General features: G+C 40.9%; 1 protein-coding gene across 7 annotated transcripts in view; it reads left to right on the plus strand.

Annotated features, from left to right (window-relative positions):
• The window catches only part of Specc1 (sperm antigen with calponin homology and coiled-coil domains 1), a 274,206-nt gene that overhangs the window by 174,758 nt on the left and 80,141 nt on the right, over positions 1–19,307 (plus strand). For 6 of the 7 annotated variants that reach the window (XM_036196411.1, XM_036196412.1, XM_036196413.1 and 3 more), the window contains 3 exons: positions 559–737; positions 14,563–14,708; positions 15,942–16,042. In XM_036196411.1, the coding sequence (XP_036052304.1) occupies positions 559–737; positions 14,563–14,708; positions 15,942–16,042 (426 nt within the window). Of the gene's footprint in view, positions 1–558; positions 738–6,516; positions 6,840–14,562; positions 14,709–15,941; positions 16,043–19,307 lie in introns of those variants that run through there. The other variant, XM_036196418.1, reaches the window with a different exon arrangement.

A 19,307-nucleotide genomic window follows, 5' to 3' on the forward strand; every position in this document is an offset into this window, starting at 1 on the left:
CAAGGAGCCTCCTCTGTCTCTTACTGCACATTTTTCCTGTTTGAGTCAGAAACATTGGGAAAGTACCCTGTCCTCCTCCCCAGCCAGCTTCTCCTAGAACAGTGGTTCTCAACCTTCCTAATGCTGCAACCCTTTAATACAGTTCCTCATGTTGGGGGGACCCCCAACCATAAACTTACTTCATTGCTACTTTATAACTGTAATTTTGCCACTGTTGTGAATCATAATGTAAATATCTGATATGCAACCCCCCAAAGGGTCATAGTCCACAGGGTGAGAACCACTATCCTAGAACATCTCCAGGCCATAAACCAGAGTCGTACATTCTTTCTGGCAGGAAATGAAACTAAAGTAATCATTCAGTTTTTAGTTAAAGACCTCTGTGACTCTAAGGAGTTATTTCTTGTGTCTCTTCCAAGTAGTGAGACCCCATTAAAGCCAAGTCTTCCTGCTCAATCTTCTTTCTTAGTCACTGATAATAGGATTCAGGAATCCCTACATAGAGACCCCAGCACCCTGCCCAGTGTCTGAGGAACATATGGATTCTGTCATTTTTAGGAGGAAACTGAGGAATGGAGGCGGTTCCAGGCAGACCTGCAGACTGCAGTGGTGGTGGCCAATGACATCAAGTGTGAGGCTCAACAGGAACTGCGCACTGTGAAGAGGAGGTTGTTGGAGGAGGAAGAGAAAAATGCCAGGCTGCAGAAGGAACTGGGGGACATACAGGGACACAGCAGGTGGGTCACAGGAAGAGCCACACTTCTGTGAGTCTAATGGGCACACAGCCAGTGCTTTGCTTCTCTTTCGATCTGTGTGTGTGTGTGTGTGTGTGTGTGTGTGTGTGTGTGTGTGTGTGTGTGCACACGCGCGCTGCTGAGTCATGGAGGGATGGGATGCTTTTGTGTCTCTCTGTGCCAGGTTTTGTTATGTCTTGTCTAGGATCACTGATCACTATACCACTACCATCAGCACTATACAACTAAAGACATTCTGTCAAAGTTCTGCATAGGATTTTAGAAAAAAATGCTTCACTTATATGTGAGAACACACTCATGAATACTAATTTGCCTAGGTCTCATAGGTCAGGAAAAGCTAAAATGACTTTGAAGGAGAAATGCCACCAGATAAAGGAGCCATTCCTACCAGCCAGGCGGTGCCTCCTGATGGGTGATCACAGGCTGTTTGAAAAAGGCCTTGACTCCAGAGGTGGAGGCACAAGGACAGAAGCAGGTGTGAGACTAGCATGGTCTAAATAGCAAGTCCAAGCCAGCCAAGGCTACCTTATATGGTGAGACCCTGCCTCAAACAAAAGCAAAGAAGCAACAAAAGTCATGTTTCTGCTGGGGCCAGTGGTGGCTGACACCTGTAATCCCAGCACTTGGAATCCCAAAAAGACAGAGGCAGGAATTTAGGAGGCAGAGTCATCCTCAGCTACATAGTGAGTTCACTGAGCTTGGTTCCCAGCACCCATATCAGGTGACTCACAATGCATTAGCCCAGTCATGTTTAAGAGGAAGGTGCCCCTAAAGCAAACTTGATGTTGATTATCATATAAAACGTAAGCTGGATAGATGGCTCAGTGGTTACAAGCATTGTCTGCTCTTCAGAGGATCCTGGTTAGATTTCCAACAACCAAACAGTGACTCACAACCATCTGTAACTCCAGCCCCAAGGGAGATCTGATGCCCTTTTCTGTTCTCAGAGAGTATCAGGCATGCACACATACCAGCATGCATACAGATAAAATACTCATACCCATAAAATAAAATTTAAAGTTTACGTGGGATTTACAGACAAAATTATAAACAGCATTTTTGGCATTCAGTAGTGTGGTATCTTTCCCTAATTGGGAGTCAGTATCCTTAACTTAGAGAATTTTGAGTGTTGAGAAATTAATGTTGAATTTCCAAATGTCTTTCAAATATAAAATATTGTCTTTTAAAATAAAATTTAGTGGGTTCTAAATATTAGTCTATGGAGGTTGCCCTAATCTTCATGCTTCCCTGGATTGGTAGGGCTTCTTGTTGATTTACTTCTGAGCCTGGGGTCTGATGGGGAGTTTGACAACGCTGGGAAAGCTGGACTCTTCTCACAATCCCGTTTCTTAGAATTCTGTTGGATTGTCCATCCAACCTGTTCCAGTTACGTCTTGTTCCTTTGGCTGCAGAAGGGTTTGTCGTAAGATTTACAATTCTCTTGAAAAGTCAAGACCATTATTTCACAGTAGCAACTGTACTTTCTGGCCATCAAAGCATGTGAGGTTTTGTTTTGTTTAGTTTAGGTCAGAAGGAGAATAGGAAATGAAGGTTTCCTGATGTCCTCTACTGAGATGATCACATGATCCTTCTGTTTGCCTTTGTGCCTGCTTTTGTTACCTGTTTTGCTTCCACATTGTGTGTCTTTGGAAGAGGAACCGTGTCATAACTTGTATTGCTTACCATTCGCATTATTTTAAAGATGAACATTTTATAAAAGACAAGCTCTACATTTCTATGGTAACTATGTCTGAATTTTTGTAGCATTCTTGTGTAGGTTCTCTGATGTAATAGGAAACCCCTGCCTGTGTCCTGACAGTGTAGGGCTCTGTATGCTACATTCTGTTTCTTTAAAAACAAATTATGTTTTATTTTCCTGAATATTTTAAACCAATCACCCAAATCTAGCAACTTATGACAAAACCTTTGAAAACGTTAGGACTAACAACAGAGAGGACGTTACTGAAAACCATTAGGTTTCAGAGTGGGTTTGCCTGTCATTGCATTTCACAAGACGTAGGACAGCTGCCGATGATAGGGTCTTATCTGATGTTGTACTTTTCACAAGCTGCCTCCTTGAAGAATTGACTTGCTGGTAACTTACCTCCCTCCTGAACCTACCATACGAGCAAAAGTGGAAGCCAACCCACACCCTCAAAGCTCCTGCAGCAACTTAATGTTTCCATCTTGGTGGAACCAGTTCTTGGCTGGCATTCAGTTTGGACTTTGACAGTCATCTCATAAGAACCCAAGGCTCAGTCATGAATGAGATACAGCCAGAGAACTTACAGAGGATTCTCTGATGAGGCCCTCCAAACACAGCTGAGAGAAGATAAGAGCATCCAAAATGCAGCACAGCTGTAACATGGAGCTAGCAATTCATACTCTTGTTCTGTGTAAGTGGGCATCCAAAGGAATCACTATAGAATGAGGCTGATGGGTGAGCAAATGAAAAGCCTGTGTAAGAGTACAGAGCAGCATATTGTCAACAACTAAGTAATATCCCAACAAAGTTAAAATTATTTAACTCATTAGTAATCTTTAGTCCCATTGCATTTTCAAATGTGTTTTTTTTTCCAGTGCTTTGAATGGTTTGAGAGTGTTTTGTTTTGAACTCAAGTAATTCTCCCACCTCATCTTCCCTAGTATTTAGAACTATAGGCACATGCCATCACTTCTTTAGAGTCAGAATAATTTATCTTATCAAGGAATCGCCAGGTATGCTAGTGACATCTGTATCCCATATTTCAGAGGTAGAAACAAAAGGATAAGTAGTTCAAGATTATCCTTGTCTTCATAGTGAATTTGAGGCCAGCATGAACTACATGAGACCCCATCTTAAAAAAAAAAAAAGGCCTAGAAAAATGGCTTAGTATGTAAGTATGCTTGCTTTGTAAGCGTGAGGACCCGAATTCAAAGTCCCAGTAACCATGTAAAAAGGCTGGTCGTGGACAAAAGTGGGGGATTGCAATCAGATAGATCCCAGGACTTCAGTGGCTAGCCAGCCTAGCTGAAACAGCAAGCTTCGGGTGCATTGAGAGATCTGTCTCACAAGAGTAAGGCAAAGAGCAATAAAGAAAAACACTTGACATCTCTGCTAGCCTCTGTACATATAAGCACAAATGAGCATATATGCACACACATATATACACACACCACATACAGCTACCCCTCAAATGTGTGTATACTTATACGTACACTCATACATATACACATACATATATACATGTATGTATATAGCACATATGCATACATATATGCATATATGTCCCCATATAGCTCAATATCTTAATACTAATATATTGATGTTGTTAATTCATTTCTTTTTCTTTATGATGCCAAAGGGTTTAATTCATAAGATAAAGCAATTGTGACTATTCATGCATGAATTATTCTAACAGCAATAGTCAATCATAAGACAGAAATTGCATGAGCTATAAAGAGAAATACGCAAAAGTTACGGAGAGTAATCACACTCTGTAAACTCATTCTTGCAACCATCTGGCACTGTCCCCTTTCCTGTGTGGCTCTACCCTCTGTTTAGGTTAGGAACTATGAGTAGGCAGTGTTTCGAGGTACTTTTCAAACTCTCCTATTCTGAGGCTGGTTGGTCAGCTGGCCTTTCTCTGTTGAGTCAGAAACCCAAGGGCCAGCCCTGCTATCTCTCCTGTGCAGTCCTTGGAACTTCAAGGATGGCCATCTCCATATGTTAGCTGTGACTTTCAGGCCTGATATTTTTCTTCCAGAATTAGAATAAGCTTATGTGTTTTTATTAATGGACATAAAAATGTTCTGTTTTACTGGACATATAAATTAATGAATGTAAGTGTAAGACTTAATTTTCTCAGTCATGGCTTCTTTTATGTTTGGACAATTAAGAGATAGGCATTGAAATGAAAACTCATTGAAATTTAAACATCATGTCTGGGATATGATGTACCTTGTTGGTATACTGTTTGCTTAGCCTGTACCAGGCTCTGGGTTTAATCTCCAGCATCTAAATAAATAAATAAGTAAACAAATAAACAAATAAAGCAAGCCATCATATCTGTTTCCTAAGAAGCTGAGTGCTGGAGTACAGCAGATACAGGGAAACACATAGGCATTTCAGTGTCTGGATTCCATGGAGTCACATACAACCCTTTTTTTTTTTTTTTTTTTTTTTTTTTTGAGCTGAGAATCGAACCCAGGGCCTTGTGCTTGCTAGGCAAACGCTCCACCACTGAGCTAAATCCACAACCCAACAACCCTTCTAACAAAAGGTGTTGATGATGAACAGGACATGTACAGGTGTCATGAATAATGGCAGGAATTATTTCTAGGATGACTTGCCCCATTTTTTTTTTTCTGGTTTTTCGAGACAGGGTTTCTTTGTAGCTTTGGAGCCTGTCCTGGACTAGCTTTGTAGACCAGGCTGGCCTCGAACTCACAGCAATCCTCCTGAGTGCTGGGATTACAGACATGCGCCACCACCACCTGGCTACTTGCCCCATTCTTATAAAGTTTATCATAATAGTACCAATAGGAACCTGTGGAAGACATCTTCAAAAGAAAAAAACCTATTAAAAATACTAAATAGCTTGCTCACAATGTATAGCATTAACTTCCAAAATAAAATGTTTCAGATTCACATGTGTTGATCCTTGATCTCCCTTTGATCACACATTGTCCTCAGTGCACATTGTCATTGAGTGGGCAGCATTGTAGCTTGTTTCATACAGATTCTGCTGGAGCTGGCTTTTAACTGAGTGTGCACATCTGCTTTGTGCTCTAACGTCCATTGTGTGTACCTGTGCCGCCCTGTGTTGTCCTTAAAGCTCTTAACATTTCACAGCCACACAGCATGTGTTATTTCTGTCGCTGCTTCTGGAAGAGAAGTGTATATGACGGAGGGATAATGTTCTTGGGTGACAAAGATGTCTCTTAGAACTCTCTGTGATACTGAATTTCTGGCCTTGGTGGACAGCTCAGTTCCCATGGAAATTCCTAAGCAGTTTATTTACTTTAGCATTCATTCCTGGGGCTACGAGCATTTCATTTGGCCCTTAAAGTAGAAATTGATCATCTCCTGTGGTCTTCTCAGCAAGCATAGTACAGTCACTTGCATATGTTTTCATAGTTAAAGTATACAGTTGTGACTTTTGATACATAGTCAGTGATGTTTCAGTGTGTGTGTGTGTGTGTGTGTGTGTGTGTGTGTGTGTGTGTGTGTGTGTGTTGCTGAGGATCAAGCCTAACCTTGCACATGCTATGCAGGTGCTCTATCACTGAGCTAACAGCCTAACTTAGACTATAATCTAAAGGGCTACATATGCCTCTTTGCTCCCTGGCCCCTATCTTTGCAGATTTGTTTTGGAAAATATAGAGGTATTCTTTCCTGAGTCTTTAGAATTTTTAGACTGGAATAGTAAAAGAAAAAAATTGTTTTTTGTTTTTTGTTTTGCATTGGTGATAGAGGGACGCACGAAACTCGCAAATGTCAGGGACTGATGTGCATTCTGATGTCTACTTCATCAGGACAGTTCTTGGAGAAGGTCTGGTGGAAGGAGCCGAGTAATAGTAATTTGAAGTCTTTGCCACTTTCTCTGGCTTGACAACAATAAAAATTGAAGTGATAGAAATGAAAACATGGTGGCCATATTCTGGGTACTAGCTCCTCCCTGTGCATCAGATAAGCTGGTAGCTCTTGCGTTTGTAAACAAAGATCCCATTGGCTTATATAATCCTTTACCAGCCTTCCCTCCCATTTCTATCTTCACAGCTCCATGGTCTCTGTCAGCTAGCAGAGCATTTGGTGGAAGAAAGACAGCCCAGCCCTTGCCATGATTGGAAACTACTGCCATTTCTATATGAAAGGGGGACTCTGTAGAGGAGATTGCCACTGTGTAAAGAGCTCACTTGTGTCCTATGCCATTCATTCACTATTCCACACAAAGTCATTACAGCCAGGTTCTTTAGCTTCCCCTTCACGTTGGAATCAGCTCACTGCATGATCACATGTTCAGAAATGTTTACCTCCTTTCTTGTTTCCCTAAGAAAATTCAGTTTTCTCATTCTCTCTCTCTCCCTCTCTCTCTCTCTCTCTCTCTCTCTCTCTCTCTCTCCCTCTCTCCTCCCTCTTTCCCTCCCTCCCTCCCTCCCTTCCTCCTCCCTCCCTCTTTCTCTCCCCTTCCTTCTCTCTTTCCTCCCTCTTTCCCTCCCTCCCTCCCTTCTCTTCCCTCCTCCTCCCTCCCTCCGCTTCCTCCCTTTCTTTCTCTCTTTCTCCTTCCATCTCTCTCTCTGGAGAATAAAATGAAGTTCTAAAAAGCAGAATACAAATCTTGTGAAAAAAAGTATTTTATATGTAACTAGAATGCATAAACAGCATAGTGGCATAGCACGCCCCAGGTATTGGTGAATGCAGCCCATATGGACTCTGCTTTCTGGTGTTTACTTTTATGCTGCCTACTTGAGTATAGGATCCAGTAGTCTTGGAATTCATGCTAATTATAGCAAAATAAAAGCCATCTGCATGATGCCTTAGACCAGAGAAGATAAAGTTCTGCTCCTAACATTGAGGCTTCCTTGGGCCTCTTTCAAGCCATGGTCTCATTTCATTACCTCATCTGAAGGAAGCTGCCCCTAAGCTTTGGTTGGTTTCTAGAATCTCTGATGGGCTAACCATAAACACATTTTGTTGATGATAAAGATGTAGTTAGGTGACAATGCCAGTAGAAACATAACAAACTAATGAAGGACAGTTTACAACAAAAGCCTCATCAGTGGAACTCATCCTGGAAACTTAAAAGACTTTCAATGCAGAAACACACAGCTCAGAGTGGTCTGGAATGCAGCATATGATTTGACTTTTGGAAATGTATGTATGTGTCAAGACCTGTATCTGATTAAGCAAATCTATCAGGCAAAAACCTACTGCACTTCTTATGTGAGGGACAGCTCCAGTGGAAATCTACCATGCTTCTTTTCTGAAGGGCAGCTCCAGTGGACATCTACCATAATTCTTATGTGAAGGGCAGCTAAAGTGGACATCTATCTGCTGCACTTCTCCACTGAGGGGTAGCTCCATTGTATCCATGTAGGGTTTCTAGCTATATCTTGCTAGAAGACATGAGTTAATCGCTAATAAAATGAAAATTAAGATGTAGAACTATTCTTAAACTCAGGAAGACATTTTGAGGTTATTAACTTCAAGAGCAGAAAAATTTAGCTTGGTGTGAGAAAGAAAAGACATTGATATTTTCTGTAAAAATAATATAGACACTAGCTGGGCTTGTTCAGTAGGACTGGGATTTGTTCTGAAAGATCTTTCCCTCAGACTGAAATTCTAAAATGACTTAAACTTTATGTGCCGAATGTTTTCATATCTAAACAGTGAGCAAAATGCAGCCTCAATTTCAAGTGCGCAACTATGCTTGCAGTTGTGTGTTGATCTGCCTTTACTCTGGGTACTATTGAATGTTTTTATATGTAAGTGTTTATGATGTGCTAAATAAACATTATTTAGAGGAGTCTGTGGTTTGAATTTTAATCACTGGTTGCATTTCTGCAGGGCTCTTGTGATAAATTTTGTTGAAAAAATTTCCTTGAATATAATTTTAGAACCTTGCTGGGAATAAACCTAGAGACTTACGTGTATAGTAAGCACTTCACCACTTGAAGCCCTTAATACTTTCATATAATAGAAGAGTCTGTTTGTATCTTCCTTTGTTTCTGGGGTGTGTGTGTGTGTGTGTGTGTGTGTGTGTGTGTGTGTGTGTGTAAGATTTTCTTCTACTCCAATATTTATAAATAGTTTATTGAGTTTTCTTTTATTTCACACACATGTAAATATTTACAACCAGAAATTTGATCCACCTATGTTTACTGAACCTGCTGTAACATGCAATCCTTTTTCTTCCATATGCATGGCCAGTCCAACCAGCACAATGTATTGCCACAATAATTCTTTCCTACTGAATGGAAATGTCACTTTTCATTGTTGATTTCATCTGTGCTTCCTGTGCTCGGGGAGGCCTTTCCAAATATGCCCTTCTTTGGTTTTCTTTTGAGTTAGTTCTGCTTCAGAATACTTTAATGGGATTATTATACTGTGTGTGTGTGTGTGTGTGTGTGTGTGTGTGTGTGTGTGTGTGTGTGTGTGCACGTTTAAGCTCAGCCTTTCATTTAAAATTATCAGCGTGCTAGCCATGGTGCTACTTGTCTGTAAATTCTGCATTTGGGAGGCAGAGGCAGGAGGATCAAGAATTCAAGGTTATCCTTGGTTAGCCAATGAGTTTGAGGCTAGCTAGGACTACTATCTCAAAAAAAAAGAAAGGAAGAAAGAAATAAAAGAACAAAACATTAATGAGTAAAATTGTCTTATTTTATCTTTTATTTTATTTTATGAAATTTTAAAGTGGATGTTATCAAGTGCCTCTTTCATTTCATAAACTTTTGAAGGTCTGTTCTCTCCTCCATGTGATTATTATTTTATGAAATATTTTCCTAGATTAGGACTTTGAAGTTTTTTCATTTCTTAATGTCTTTATGTGAAGGGATGTTTCTGTTCATCATAGACTCTTGCTTAAATAGTTACAAATAAATCAGGGCCTGACCTTTCCCTGAGTATTTGTAGGTTATGCCTGAATACACCACTTTCCTATTGATGCTTCAGATCATCAACTCTATCATAAACTAGAGGGAAAGCTCTCTAAGTAAACTGAAGTTCAAATAGTGTGCAGTGGGAGAAGGTGCCCAGTAAGAGTGTGGTGGTACACACCTTCAATCCTAGCACTCAGGAGACAGAGGCAGGAGGATCTCTATGATTTCGAGGCCAGCCTGATCCACAGAGTGAGTAGGAAAAGATAAATAATAAATTTCTTGGTGAGTAGTTTCCTGTCTGGAGAAACCTGGATGCGGAAGCCATATTTCTGGTCTGCTTTTGCTTAGTCATTGTCTGTGTTAGATATAGTGCATGGCTTTTCCTGACCTGTGCCCAGGATCATCCTTCCATGGACTCCTCAGATAGTGCTCATATCCCTGATGCTCTATAAGGAAGTGCTTTATCTTCTTGGCTTTATCCTCCTATCCAGCCCTGGCCTTGTAGGTAGAGGATACTAGCAAGGTAGACCCCTGTCTTTTTTGTCTTTGTAAGGGAATTGGGGGAAAGCCCTTGGTGTGTACACACACACACACACACACACACACACACACACACACACACACACACACATATACATACTCTCTATGTAGCAGAGAGTCTTAAAAGTTTGTTTGTTGAGACAGGATCTCACTATATAGCCCTGTCTGGCCTAGAACTCACTATGTAGATTCTGACTTCTGAGTGCTGAGATTAAAGGTGTACACAACACCTTTAATCAAATTTAAGCCATTGCTGATGGAAGATGCTTAACTGCTTTGATTCTTCTTGATGGGATTTGGAAAGTAAGATGTGTTTAAGTTACCATTTTACCTGGTATCTTTCTCTTGTTCTGTATGCTAGTACTGAAATTAGACAGTGAATTTCAGAAGATACTATTTGATGCCTGACATCAAATACCTCATAATTTTTGTCATATAGTAAGATCAATAAACTTCTTTTAGATTTGTTTAAAAAAAACATTAATAATTTTGAGAAAATGATCCCAGATAAGGGCAAAGAATAACCAAAGGCACTGAGTCACAACATAAAAAGGAACAGAACTTCAGTGGCTGAGCTGAAACCTGAAAACTTAGATGGAGAGAGGGTAATAATAGAAGCCCACAATGACGCTGTGAGAAGCCCGGAGCCAGGCTTTATTCTATTGTTTCAGCTTGGCAGGTATAAGCATGTGGTTGACGGGACCACTCCTCTTTACAAACAATCTGCTAATTGGGAAAGCATATCAGCCTTGTGATGTGATAGTTTCCAAGTAGAGTTAACATTTAAATACTAAAAAAAAATCATAATCTGCAAGAGCTCATCTGTACTTGGACCAAAGTAGACAATGCCACCAAGTGGTACAGAAAATCAACACCATTGAAAAGCTCTGTACCACAGCCACACAAGGTAAGCAGTGGGTTAGAGAGGCCAGGGGGAGATTTGAAGGGAAAGTCATCACAGATGTATGTATACATATGTTAAATACAACATAAGACACATAAGGTGGACCTGCAGCCAACCAGTGGACCTGATGCATCTGCAGTGGTTGATGGGAAATGTTGCCTTTTGACAAAGACATAAACCCTTTTGCATTCATGCACCAGAGTATCTGGCTGCTGGTTTTCTGTTCTTAGAATATGGGCTGCCAACTCCTACATGCAGAGTAGTGAACTAAAAGAGTACTGTAATGAGTGTTGGCAGCCTTTGTTCTTAGGTATATTTAAAATGAAATGTGTGTACCTCTCCCAGAACATTTACATACTACAGGGAATTTGACAAAAGCATACTCCTCCATAAGCTCTGTGGATACCCCAGATTCACCACTTAGGTACCGTGAAACTTTTTGGCAAAGTTTCCCTAAAATATTAATAATAGAAGGGATTTCTGTAGAAAATTAAGCTTTCGGATACTCCTTCCTCAGCCTCCCCAGGGCTGGGATTTAGATAATGGTTTTGTGATACATTACACTTCCTGGCATATGCAGTAGAGATCTATAGTGCATTTGTTTTCCTGAAGTTGCTACTACAGCTTTCTATGTGGTAGCAGACATGTTTTGTTTCTGTTTTAGATGGGATTCCTAACCAGAAGCTGGCCATTTCTTGCAGGATATGGCTAAGGAAAAACTACACACTGCTATAAACTAATGTGTTGGACTTCCTGAACACTGGAGTGTTTGTGTTCATGTTTAGAAACCAACAGAAGCTGAGCTTTTGGGTGACTTAGATTTTTAAGGCATATTTGACTCCACATGTGATACAACCTAGAGACTAGAGTTGGCCTTGAACAGCTGGCTTAGCCAAGTGTATAATCTTGCACTTTCCCTTTTATTTACAGAATTTGCTAAGATATTCCTGGCTGTATGATTAAATATTTCTTAATGTCCTTTATAATATACAGAATTCATATTCCTCTTGGGACACAATAAATATACTCACTTATTTATTGCTCAGGCCATAACAACTCTTAGACAGTCTAGTACAAGGAGTTTCAGGCTTATTTACAATTAAAGTATGGGTCAAGTATTCTCTATTTGAATGTTTTAGATTACAGGATTTTTTGCTTGTTTTTTTTTTTCTTTTAGATACTTACATATGTATTAATAGATATCTGGGGGTTTGTGTCCCAGGCCTTCTCCTCAAATTTACTGATGTTTCATATACACTTTATATAGCCTGAAGGTGACTTTGTATTATGATTTTTAATGTACCCACAATCTGACATATGGGGTCAAGTATGGAATTTCCTAAAGACTACAGACTTTTTAAAAGAATATTTATCAACACACACACACACACACACACACACACACACACACACACACACACGTATATAATGAATTTTTCTCTACATGTATGTATATAAACCACATGCCTTCCTGGTGCCCATGGAAATCAGAAGAGTGCATTTGATCTCCTGGAACTGGAGTTACAGACAGTTGTGAGCTGCTGTGTGGGTGCTGGGAATCAAACCTGGGTCTTCCAGAAGAGCAGTCAGAGCTGAGCCATCTCTCCAGCCCCTAATTTTGGATGTTTGATCATTTCAAATTTTCAGGTGTTAATGTTCAGACTTATTCTTACTGTTAAAGCCAAGCCAGCTGATTAGTCAGTATCACTTTTGGATATGTGAAAACAAGCATCCCTTATATTAATTTGTAGTGCTATGTCCTTATGAGTCCTAAATGAATCTTTCCACTTACCCATTTGATGTTTCAAATCACTGGGAAACCTAGACACCTAAAAAGAATAACTTGCAGTGTGTGGGATCCTCCATTTTATTCCTATTAAGTTAACAAGGAATGACATTTAAATACAATTTTTAAATGACCTGCCCTGGTGGCCCTTTGGCAATAAACCAGGTAGATGGCCCACTGTTTGATGTGCTTGAGAGTCGCTGATGTGGGAATAAGATTTTTGTTTTTTTTCTATCCAGACCTGATCTTTTAACCTGGTTTCATTTTCTTTCTGCATATCCACCTGCTGATTTTCCTTTGTTCTTTAATTCTTTTATTTATTTCCTTTTTTGAGGTGGAGTCTTCCCATTTTGCCCAGCTTGGCCTCAAATTCCTGGGCTCAAGTGATCTTCCCTTGTTCTCCTAAGTATCTGGGGCCACAAATCACACAATCACACTGGCTCACCATCTGATTTTATACCATGTAACACAAGGTGCGAAACAAAACAACCACCTCTTTGCATCAGATCACTAGAAATTACTTAAAAAAAATCAGTCGCTCTCCCTCTCTCTCTCCCTCTCCCTCTCTTTCCCTCCCTCTCTCCCCCTCTCTCCCAATAAAGCTCTAGAAAGGTTAAAAAAAAAAAAATCAGTCCCTTACCATTTCTGAAATGCCTGGTAGTTTCTCCCAAGGAAGTTTTCAGATTACTAATTTTTTTTTCTACTCAAAAAGAATCGTAATGCAGTGAAGAGTATAGGGCAGAGTAGTGGACGTGCTTTAATTGTGCCTCACTTAAATGTAGCCTATTTGTGTTGATCATAGAGCAGCAGGAGAAAGCTAAGAGAATTAAGGACAAATAAATTCAACCGTCGGCACTTATGCATAGCTAGATTAGTTTCAAAAAGTTGGGAAATATTTTAAACCTTCACTGACCTTATTAAAATATATTTCCAGAAATATTCTGTTTAAGCCTTTCTTCTCATGAATTAGTCATCTTGCATAACAGCTGTGGCAATATGATATAATAAAAAGTGCAGTCAGTGATTTAGCAGCAGGGAGGTTGGGAATTCTCATCTTGGCTCATTCACAAGGAGATTAAATGACATGCTAAAATCCTCTTGATAAGAAAGCCACACATGAGAGCTGCATTATATGATCTTTCTTTAATGGTCTACCCTGTGAGTCTCTGCTGGTGTTTAGAAACCACACAACATAGTGGAAAATTTGCACGAGAGTGGAAGCTTTGCACAGAATTTTCAGTCTTACTCTCAGAGGGCAAGTATCATATGAAGAAGAGCTCTGGTGTATGTAATGGATTGCACTTAAGTTGGCTTAGGCAGAAAAGTGTTAAGTAACTTGTGGAATTCCTGAGAAAACTGAATCAACTGGATTGTAGACTGAGCTTCCAGGAACAGCTTTCTGAAGTTACAATCCAACCAGGCTGCCAGAAGACTGTGGCCTTCACCCTGATGGGAACCCTAACCATAGGTTGCCTGCCTATTTAGAAAGCTGCAGCTAGGGCACCTAGCCTAGGAGCCCCGTGTTTCTGTTATAAGCTGTGTCAACACAGTAAATGCCTCATGTCCTTGCTCTGGTCTAAGTCTCTGATGGGGAGTCTAAGTCATAGGAAACCTTAGCTAAAAAGGAGTCTTGGGATTCACCTATTCAACCTCAGAGTGTGCTACATGAGGGTTGGAGCACGTGCCAACAGGCCAGTCCATTGTGTACACTGCTGACAGTTATTTATGATAATTAACACTTACACGTTTCTTCACATTTGCAGAGATAGACATGTATCTTCCACTTAGAGATATCGTTCAATTTATAAATATATTATTTCTGACTGTTAACTAAGAAAGTATAAAAGATAACTTAAAATTCAGAAAACTCATGTTAAAACTGGGATTTCCCCTTCCAGCTTCATGCATTTTGTCCACATTGGTTTTGTTTCCATCTGCCTTTCCCCCTGTGAGGGCACCCTCCACCTTTTCAATTTGGTGTGCTCTTTGCCATACAGACCTATGAGTGAAGGGACAGAGCCCTCAGACGTTGATGCTGCTGGCCGGTGGCATGGAGTCTACATCAACAGAACATCCCCAGCTCCTCCAGACTCTGCAACCACTGTGAAGTCACTGATCAAGTCCTTTGACTTAGGACACTCAGGTATTTTACAAGACTATGCATTCAAAACCTAGCCTACATTGCAAGACTGTTTCTGCCACACTGGCCCCAGGCTGATAGAACCAAGGTCTCATTCTAGCTAATGCCCCTCTGCAGGGAGCCATGATGAGGCTGTGAGGCCATGGGCCATGCTGAGGCAGCCTCATCCCTGCATCCGCTTCCTGTCATACCTCCTCACTCCTTTCCTACCTCCCAGAGTCACCACTTTCAGGGCCACCTTCCTGTGTTCTGAGAACTGGCAAGGATAGTCAGCAGCATTGTAGTCCAGGGAATGAGCATCACCTGTGCATTTGGCTGTCAGGAGTCTCAATCCTCCTTACTTGCAATATGCTGTTAGACATCTTTCTACTTCGTCTTACGTGTGAGCTTTCCTATTGATTTGTCTGTTGCTTCTGATCTCGGGTATGTTGCCAGCTTTTCATGCTGTAGTCTGACTCACAATTTCCCATTGGTTGTGCATCTTACACACAGGAGGCAATTACACATTCATACCTTAAGCAAATGCACAAATATAGTATGTTGAAGAAACATTGAGCTTCTGTTCATGATAGAGATAACTTGCTTCTTTTGACCTCCACAAATGTATTGGAAAACTGGAACAGTGGGCTAATTCTAAGATATCTGGTTGTCTCTGCTAAAGTAGTTTCCAGTTGGTTAGATGAAGATTAGACAATATACTGAGAGGCAAGAAAACCCAGTGAGTCAGTCTGTAGATAGAGCATGAGTCATCAGTAATGATTTGTGCGTTAACATTCCTGTTACTCCCTACCAAGAGGAACCTCATCGCATATTCCTTTTCCTCTTCCCCCTTATCAGCATCTGAGACCAGGTCTCGCTCAGCTAACTCTCCCCCTTTTATTTCTCCAATCCAGCTCCAGTGCAGAGGACAAAAAGAAAACAGAGTAAACGTTACACCTAACATTGTATGTGTATGTGTGTGTGTGTGTGTGGGGGGGGGGTGTTATTGCTTTGTTTTGTTTTGCTTTGCTTTGATACAAGGCCCTGGTTGTCCTGGAGTTCACTATGTAGATCAGGCTGACCTCTGCCTCCCTCCTAAGTCCCGAGTCCTGAGTACTGGGACTAATGTTTACACCACCACCATACATAGCTCATCATGAGATTTTTAAGTCACCAAAAAGGGGTAACAGATCAAAAACCATTATCTGCAGTTTTGAACTGGATGTAAGTATTTATGTTCCAATCTCTTCTTGGCAGGTGGAGCTGGACAGAGTATTTCCGTCCACAAGACTCCCAGAAGCCCCCTGAGTGGGATCCCAGTGAGGACTGCTCCGGCAGCTGCTGTCTCTCCAATGCAGGTATAGAAGAACCCAGACGCAGGCAGGGTTGTTCATGTCACTTCCAGGTGTTCCTAACATTTGTGAGTGTGTGCCTGTGGAGCAGGAGGACTTACAGATGGGAATATCCATCCCTCCAGTACTCATTCCACTCTAGTATTGGAGTATTAGACCTGGGACAATAGAGGTATTTGGTATTTTGCTCCCTACTGGGTCTCTTGGCTAGAGCAGTGGGTGACAGTTATCACGTCACATCACAGTTGAGCTCCATGAAGTTCTGTTAATCCCGTGAAGGAAGATATCAAAGGAACTTCAGATGTTAATCTCCGTTGACATAGCCAATCCTTTTTTAAAGCCCACATCTACATCATGCACAGTTACTTAGTCTCTCTTGATGGCTGTATGTCTGTATATGTCTTGATGTCACTGTAGATTTAACTTAGTGCAAAAACAATACAGTAAAGATCCTTGTGCAAACTTTTGACCTCTTGAGGCACTATTTCTGTATGAGTGCCTGTCTGGATTCATTTCAAAATGTTAGAAATTGCTCTAGTTAGCAGAAAGGAATTTAGTTCAGAGACTTTGGTACTTCAAGACTAGAAGAGATAACTAAAGCCTTGGTGAGCTCATGGGAAAGACTTTCTAATAACATCTCAAGTTGGCCCTTAAACGTGCTTCTGTTTTTGCTCGATTCAGAACACCCTTCACTAAGTACTTCTTTAGGACCAGGGCCTCTGTCAAGACCTAAGATCAGCTTCAGGACTATATATACTTACGTATGTGCATCCAGGACAGCAAAACACATGCCTCATAATACCATAGCTGTGGGATCAGACCCCAGAGCTCCTCTGCATTGGGAATGCCAATGCATCCACAGCCAGCAGAAGCAGGAGCAGGCAGCTGCACCCTCCTGGCACCTTGCAGAGTTTTGAGAGTGGGCCTGTCTGACAGAAGCCGAGTGACGTGGTGAACAAGCTTTAAGAAGTTTAGACAGCGTGCTCTTTAACTTTCCAGTCTCTGATAACAGTGAGCAGTGAGGGAGCTAGTTCTTAGAACTCTAGAAACCGATCCTAGAAGTGGGAAGTGTACCACTAAAATAGGGAGGTCGATTGGCTCTGTCCTTGAACATTGAAGCGCTTGATAGATGGGTTCCCCGCACGTACACTTTGTTCACACGGAAGTGCTGTTTCCTGAGAAGTTTGACAACCTGTACACATCGAGGATTTTAGTAGTGAGATGACGCTTGGTTTCACTTTGGTGGCTTGTGCACTTCTTCATACGTGACTATGTAATGTTGCTTTACATAATCCATTTATGTACTTAATTCGCACTGACCACTTTTCTATGTGGATTCCGCTTTTTCCTGTTTATGAGACACTTTAATGCATTCTCTTTAACCTTTATTTTTAAACAGAATGCTTCTATTAGGGGCTGGGAGACGGCTCAGTGGTTAAGTGAACTGACTACTCTTGCAAAGAACCAGGTTTAGTTTCCAGCACTCATATGGAGCCTCACAACTGTCTGAACTCTGGCTCCAAGAGTCTAATGAGTCCGGCCTCTTCAGTGGCACCTCTACTCATGCATACACCTACACCCAGCAAGCCACCTGACTTTTCTTACAAGTGACTGTTTTACCTTGTAACATCATCATTTTCTTTTACTGAAGAGGTGGTTTTGTTTGTTTTTCCTGAAATGCTTTACTTAAGAAAATACTGTTCTGTGTTTTCTTTCATGGCTTTAAGATTTTTGTATCATTTAAATACCTTTCTATTAGCTTATTAAAATATTCTTCCTTAGTATCAAAGAAGCCTTGTTAAAAGATTTTTTTGGGGGGGTATGAGGGAGTCTCACTGTAGCCCTGGCTGGCCTAGAGCTTCCTATGTAGACCAGGCTGGCCTTGAATTCATGGTGATCTGTACACTGTGCCTCCTAGGTACTGAGATCAAAAGCCTACACCACCATGCTGGCTTATTTGTTGAGTTTAAAACCCACAGAAACATGAATTGTGTCTGAGTGCTCTTCCTCCACTCCCACCACCTCCTGGAAGCAGAAGTAAATCTTTTGAGGAAGGTAATCTCATAAGGAAATCTTATCGTACGGCTATTCATTTTCTTTTTTCTTTTCTTTTTCTTTCTTTTTTGTTTTTGTTTTTGGGTTTTTTTTTTTCTTTGTTTTGTTTTTTGAGACAAGGTTTCTCTTTGTAGCCCTGGCTATCCTGGAGTTCTGCTTTGTAGACCAGACTGGTCTTGAACTCAGAGATGTGCCTTCCTCTGCCTCCCAAGTGCTTCTGTTTAAAGGCATGTGCTCCCACCACATGGCACAGCTATTCATTTCCATGTAGAGTCCTCTAGTCAGTTTATAGAATCCCAGGCACATAGGCTAAATGACACTGAAAGACTATATAAAACTCACAACAAACAATAAACAACAAAGCAGGCATAGAAGGTCCATATATTGATGGTATTAGACACAGACTTTAAAAGAAGAGATGAATATGAATGCAGTCAAGAAAATAAATACCAGCACCAACAACAACTATTAAAGAACCCATTAAAAATTACATGACTTAGGCTGAGTGTGGTGGTGCACGCCTTTCTACCAGCACTCAGGAGGCAGAGGCAGACAGATCACTGACCTTGGGGCCAGCCTGGTCTACAGACTAAGTTTCAGAACAGCCAAGGCTATACAGAGAATGCCTGTTTTTAAAAAAAATGACTTAAATAAAGACTCAAGTGTATAATTAAGTTATAAATTAAACATTTACTAGGGACTTTTGAGGGACTGACTACAAGATGGCAGAAATATTTAAACTGAAGTGCAGATAAAAAGGGAAGAATGAAAAGATCTGTGGAGTTCCTAAAAGGGGGGGATTAGATCTGGCAGGAGAAATGTGAAGAGAGAAAGCCAAGAGTTTCCAGAGCTGATAGAGTCCAGCAACAAACAAGAATGACAGTGAACTCAAGCTAGAGGTGTACATCAGTTAAAACTGCTAGAGATAAACAGAAGCATTGTAGGACACTCGGGGCCGGGCCTCTGGTGTCAAGGGAGCCAGGACAAGACCACAGCTTCTCCATAAAATGACAGAAGACAGAAGCCAGAGCAACTGAAGGACCATTGGTTCCAGGGTTCTTCTGACCTCCACTGGTACCCTCACACATGGCATGCATGCGCACGTGTGCACACACACGTGCGCGCAACACACACACACACACACACACACACACACACACACACACAACTAAATAAAAGTAAATCTTTTTTAAAAATCTCATAAGAAAATATTATA

Source organism: Onychomys torridus, chromosome 8, assembly GCF_903995425.1.
Source record: "Onychomys torridus chromosome 8, mOncTor1.1, whole genome shotgun sequence".
Lineage (NCBI taxonomy): Eukaryota > Metazoa > Chordata > Mammalia > Rodentia > Cricetidae > Onychomys > Onychomys torridus.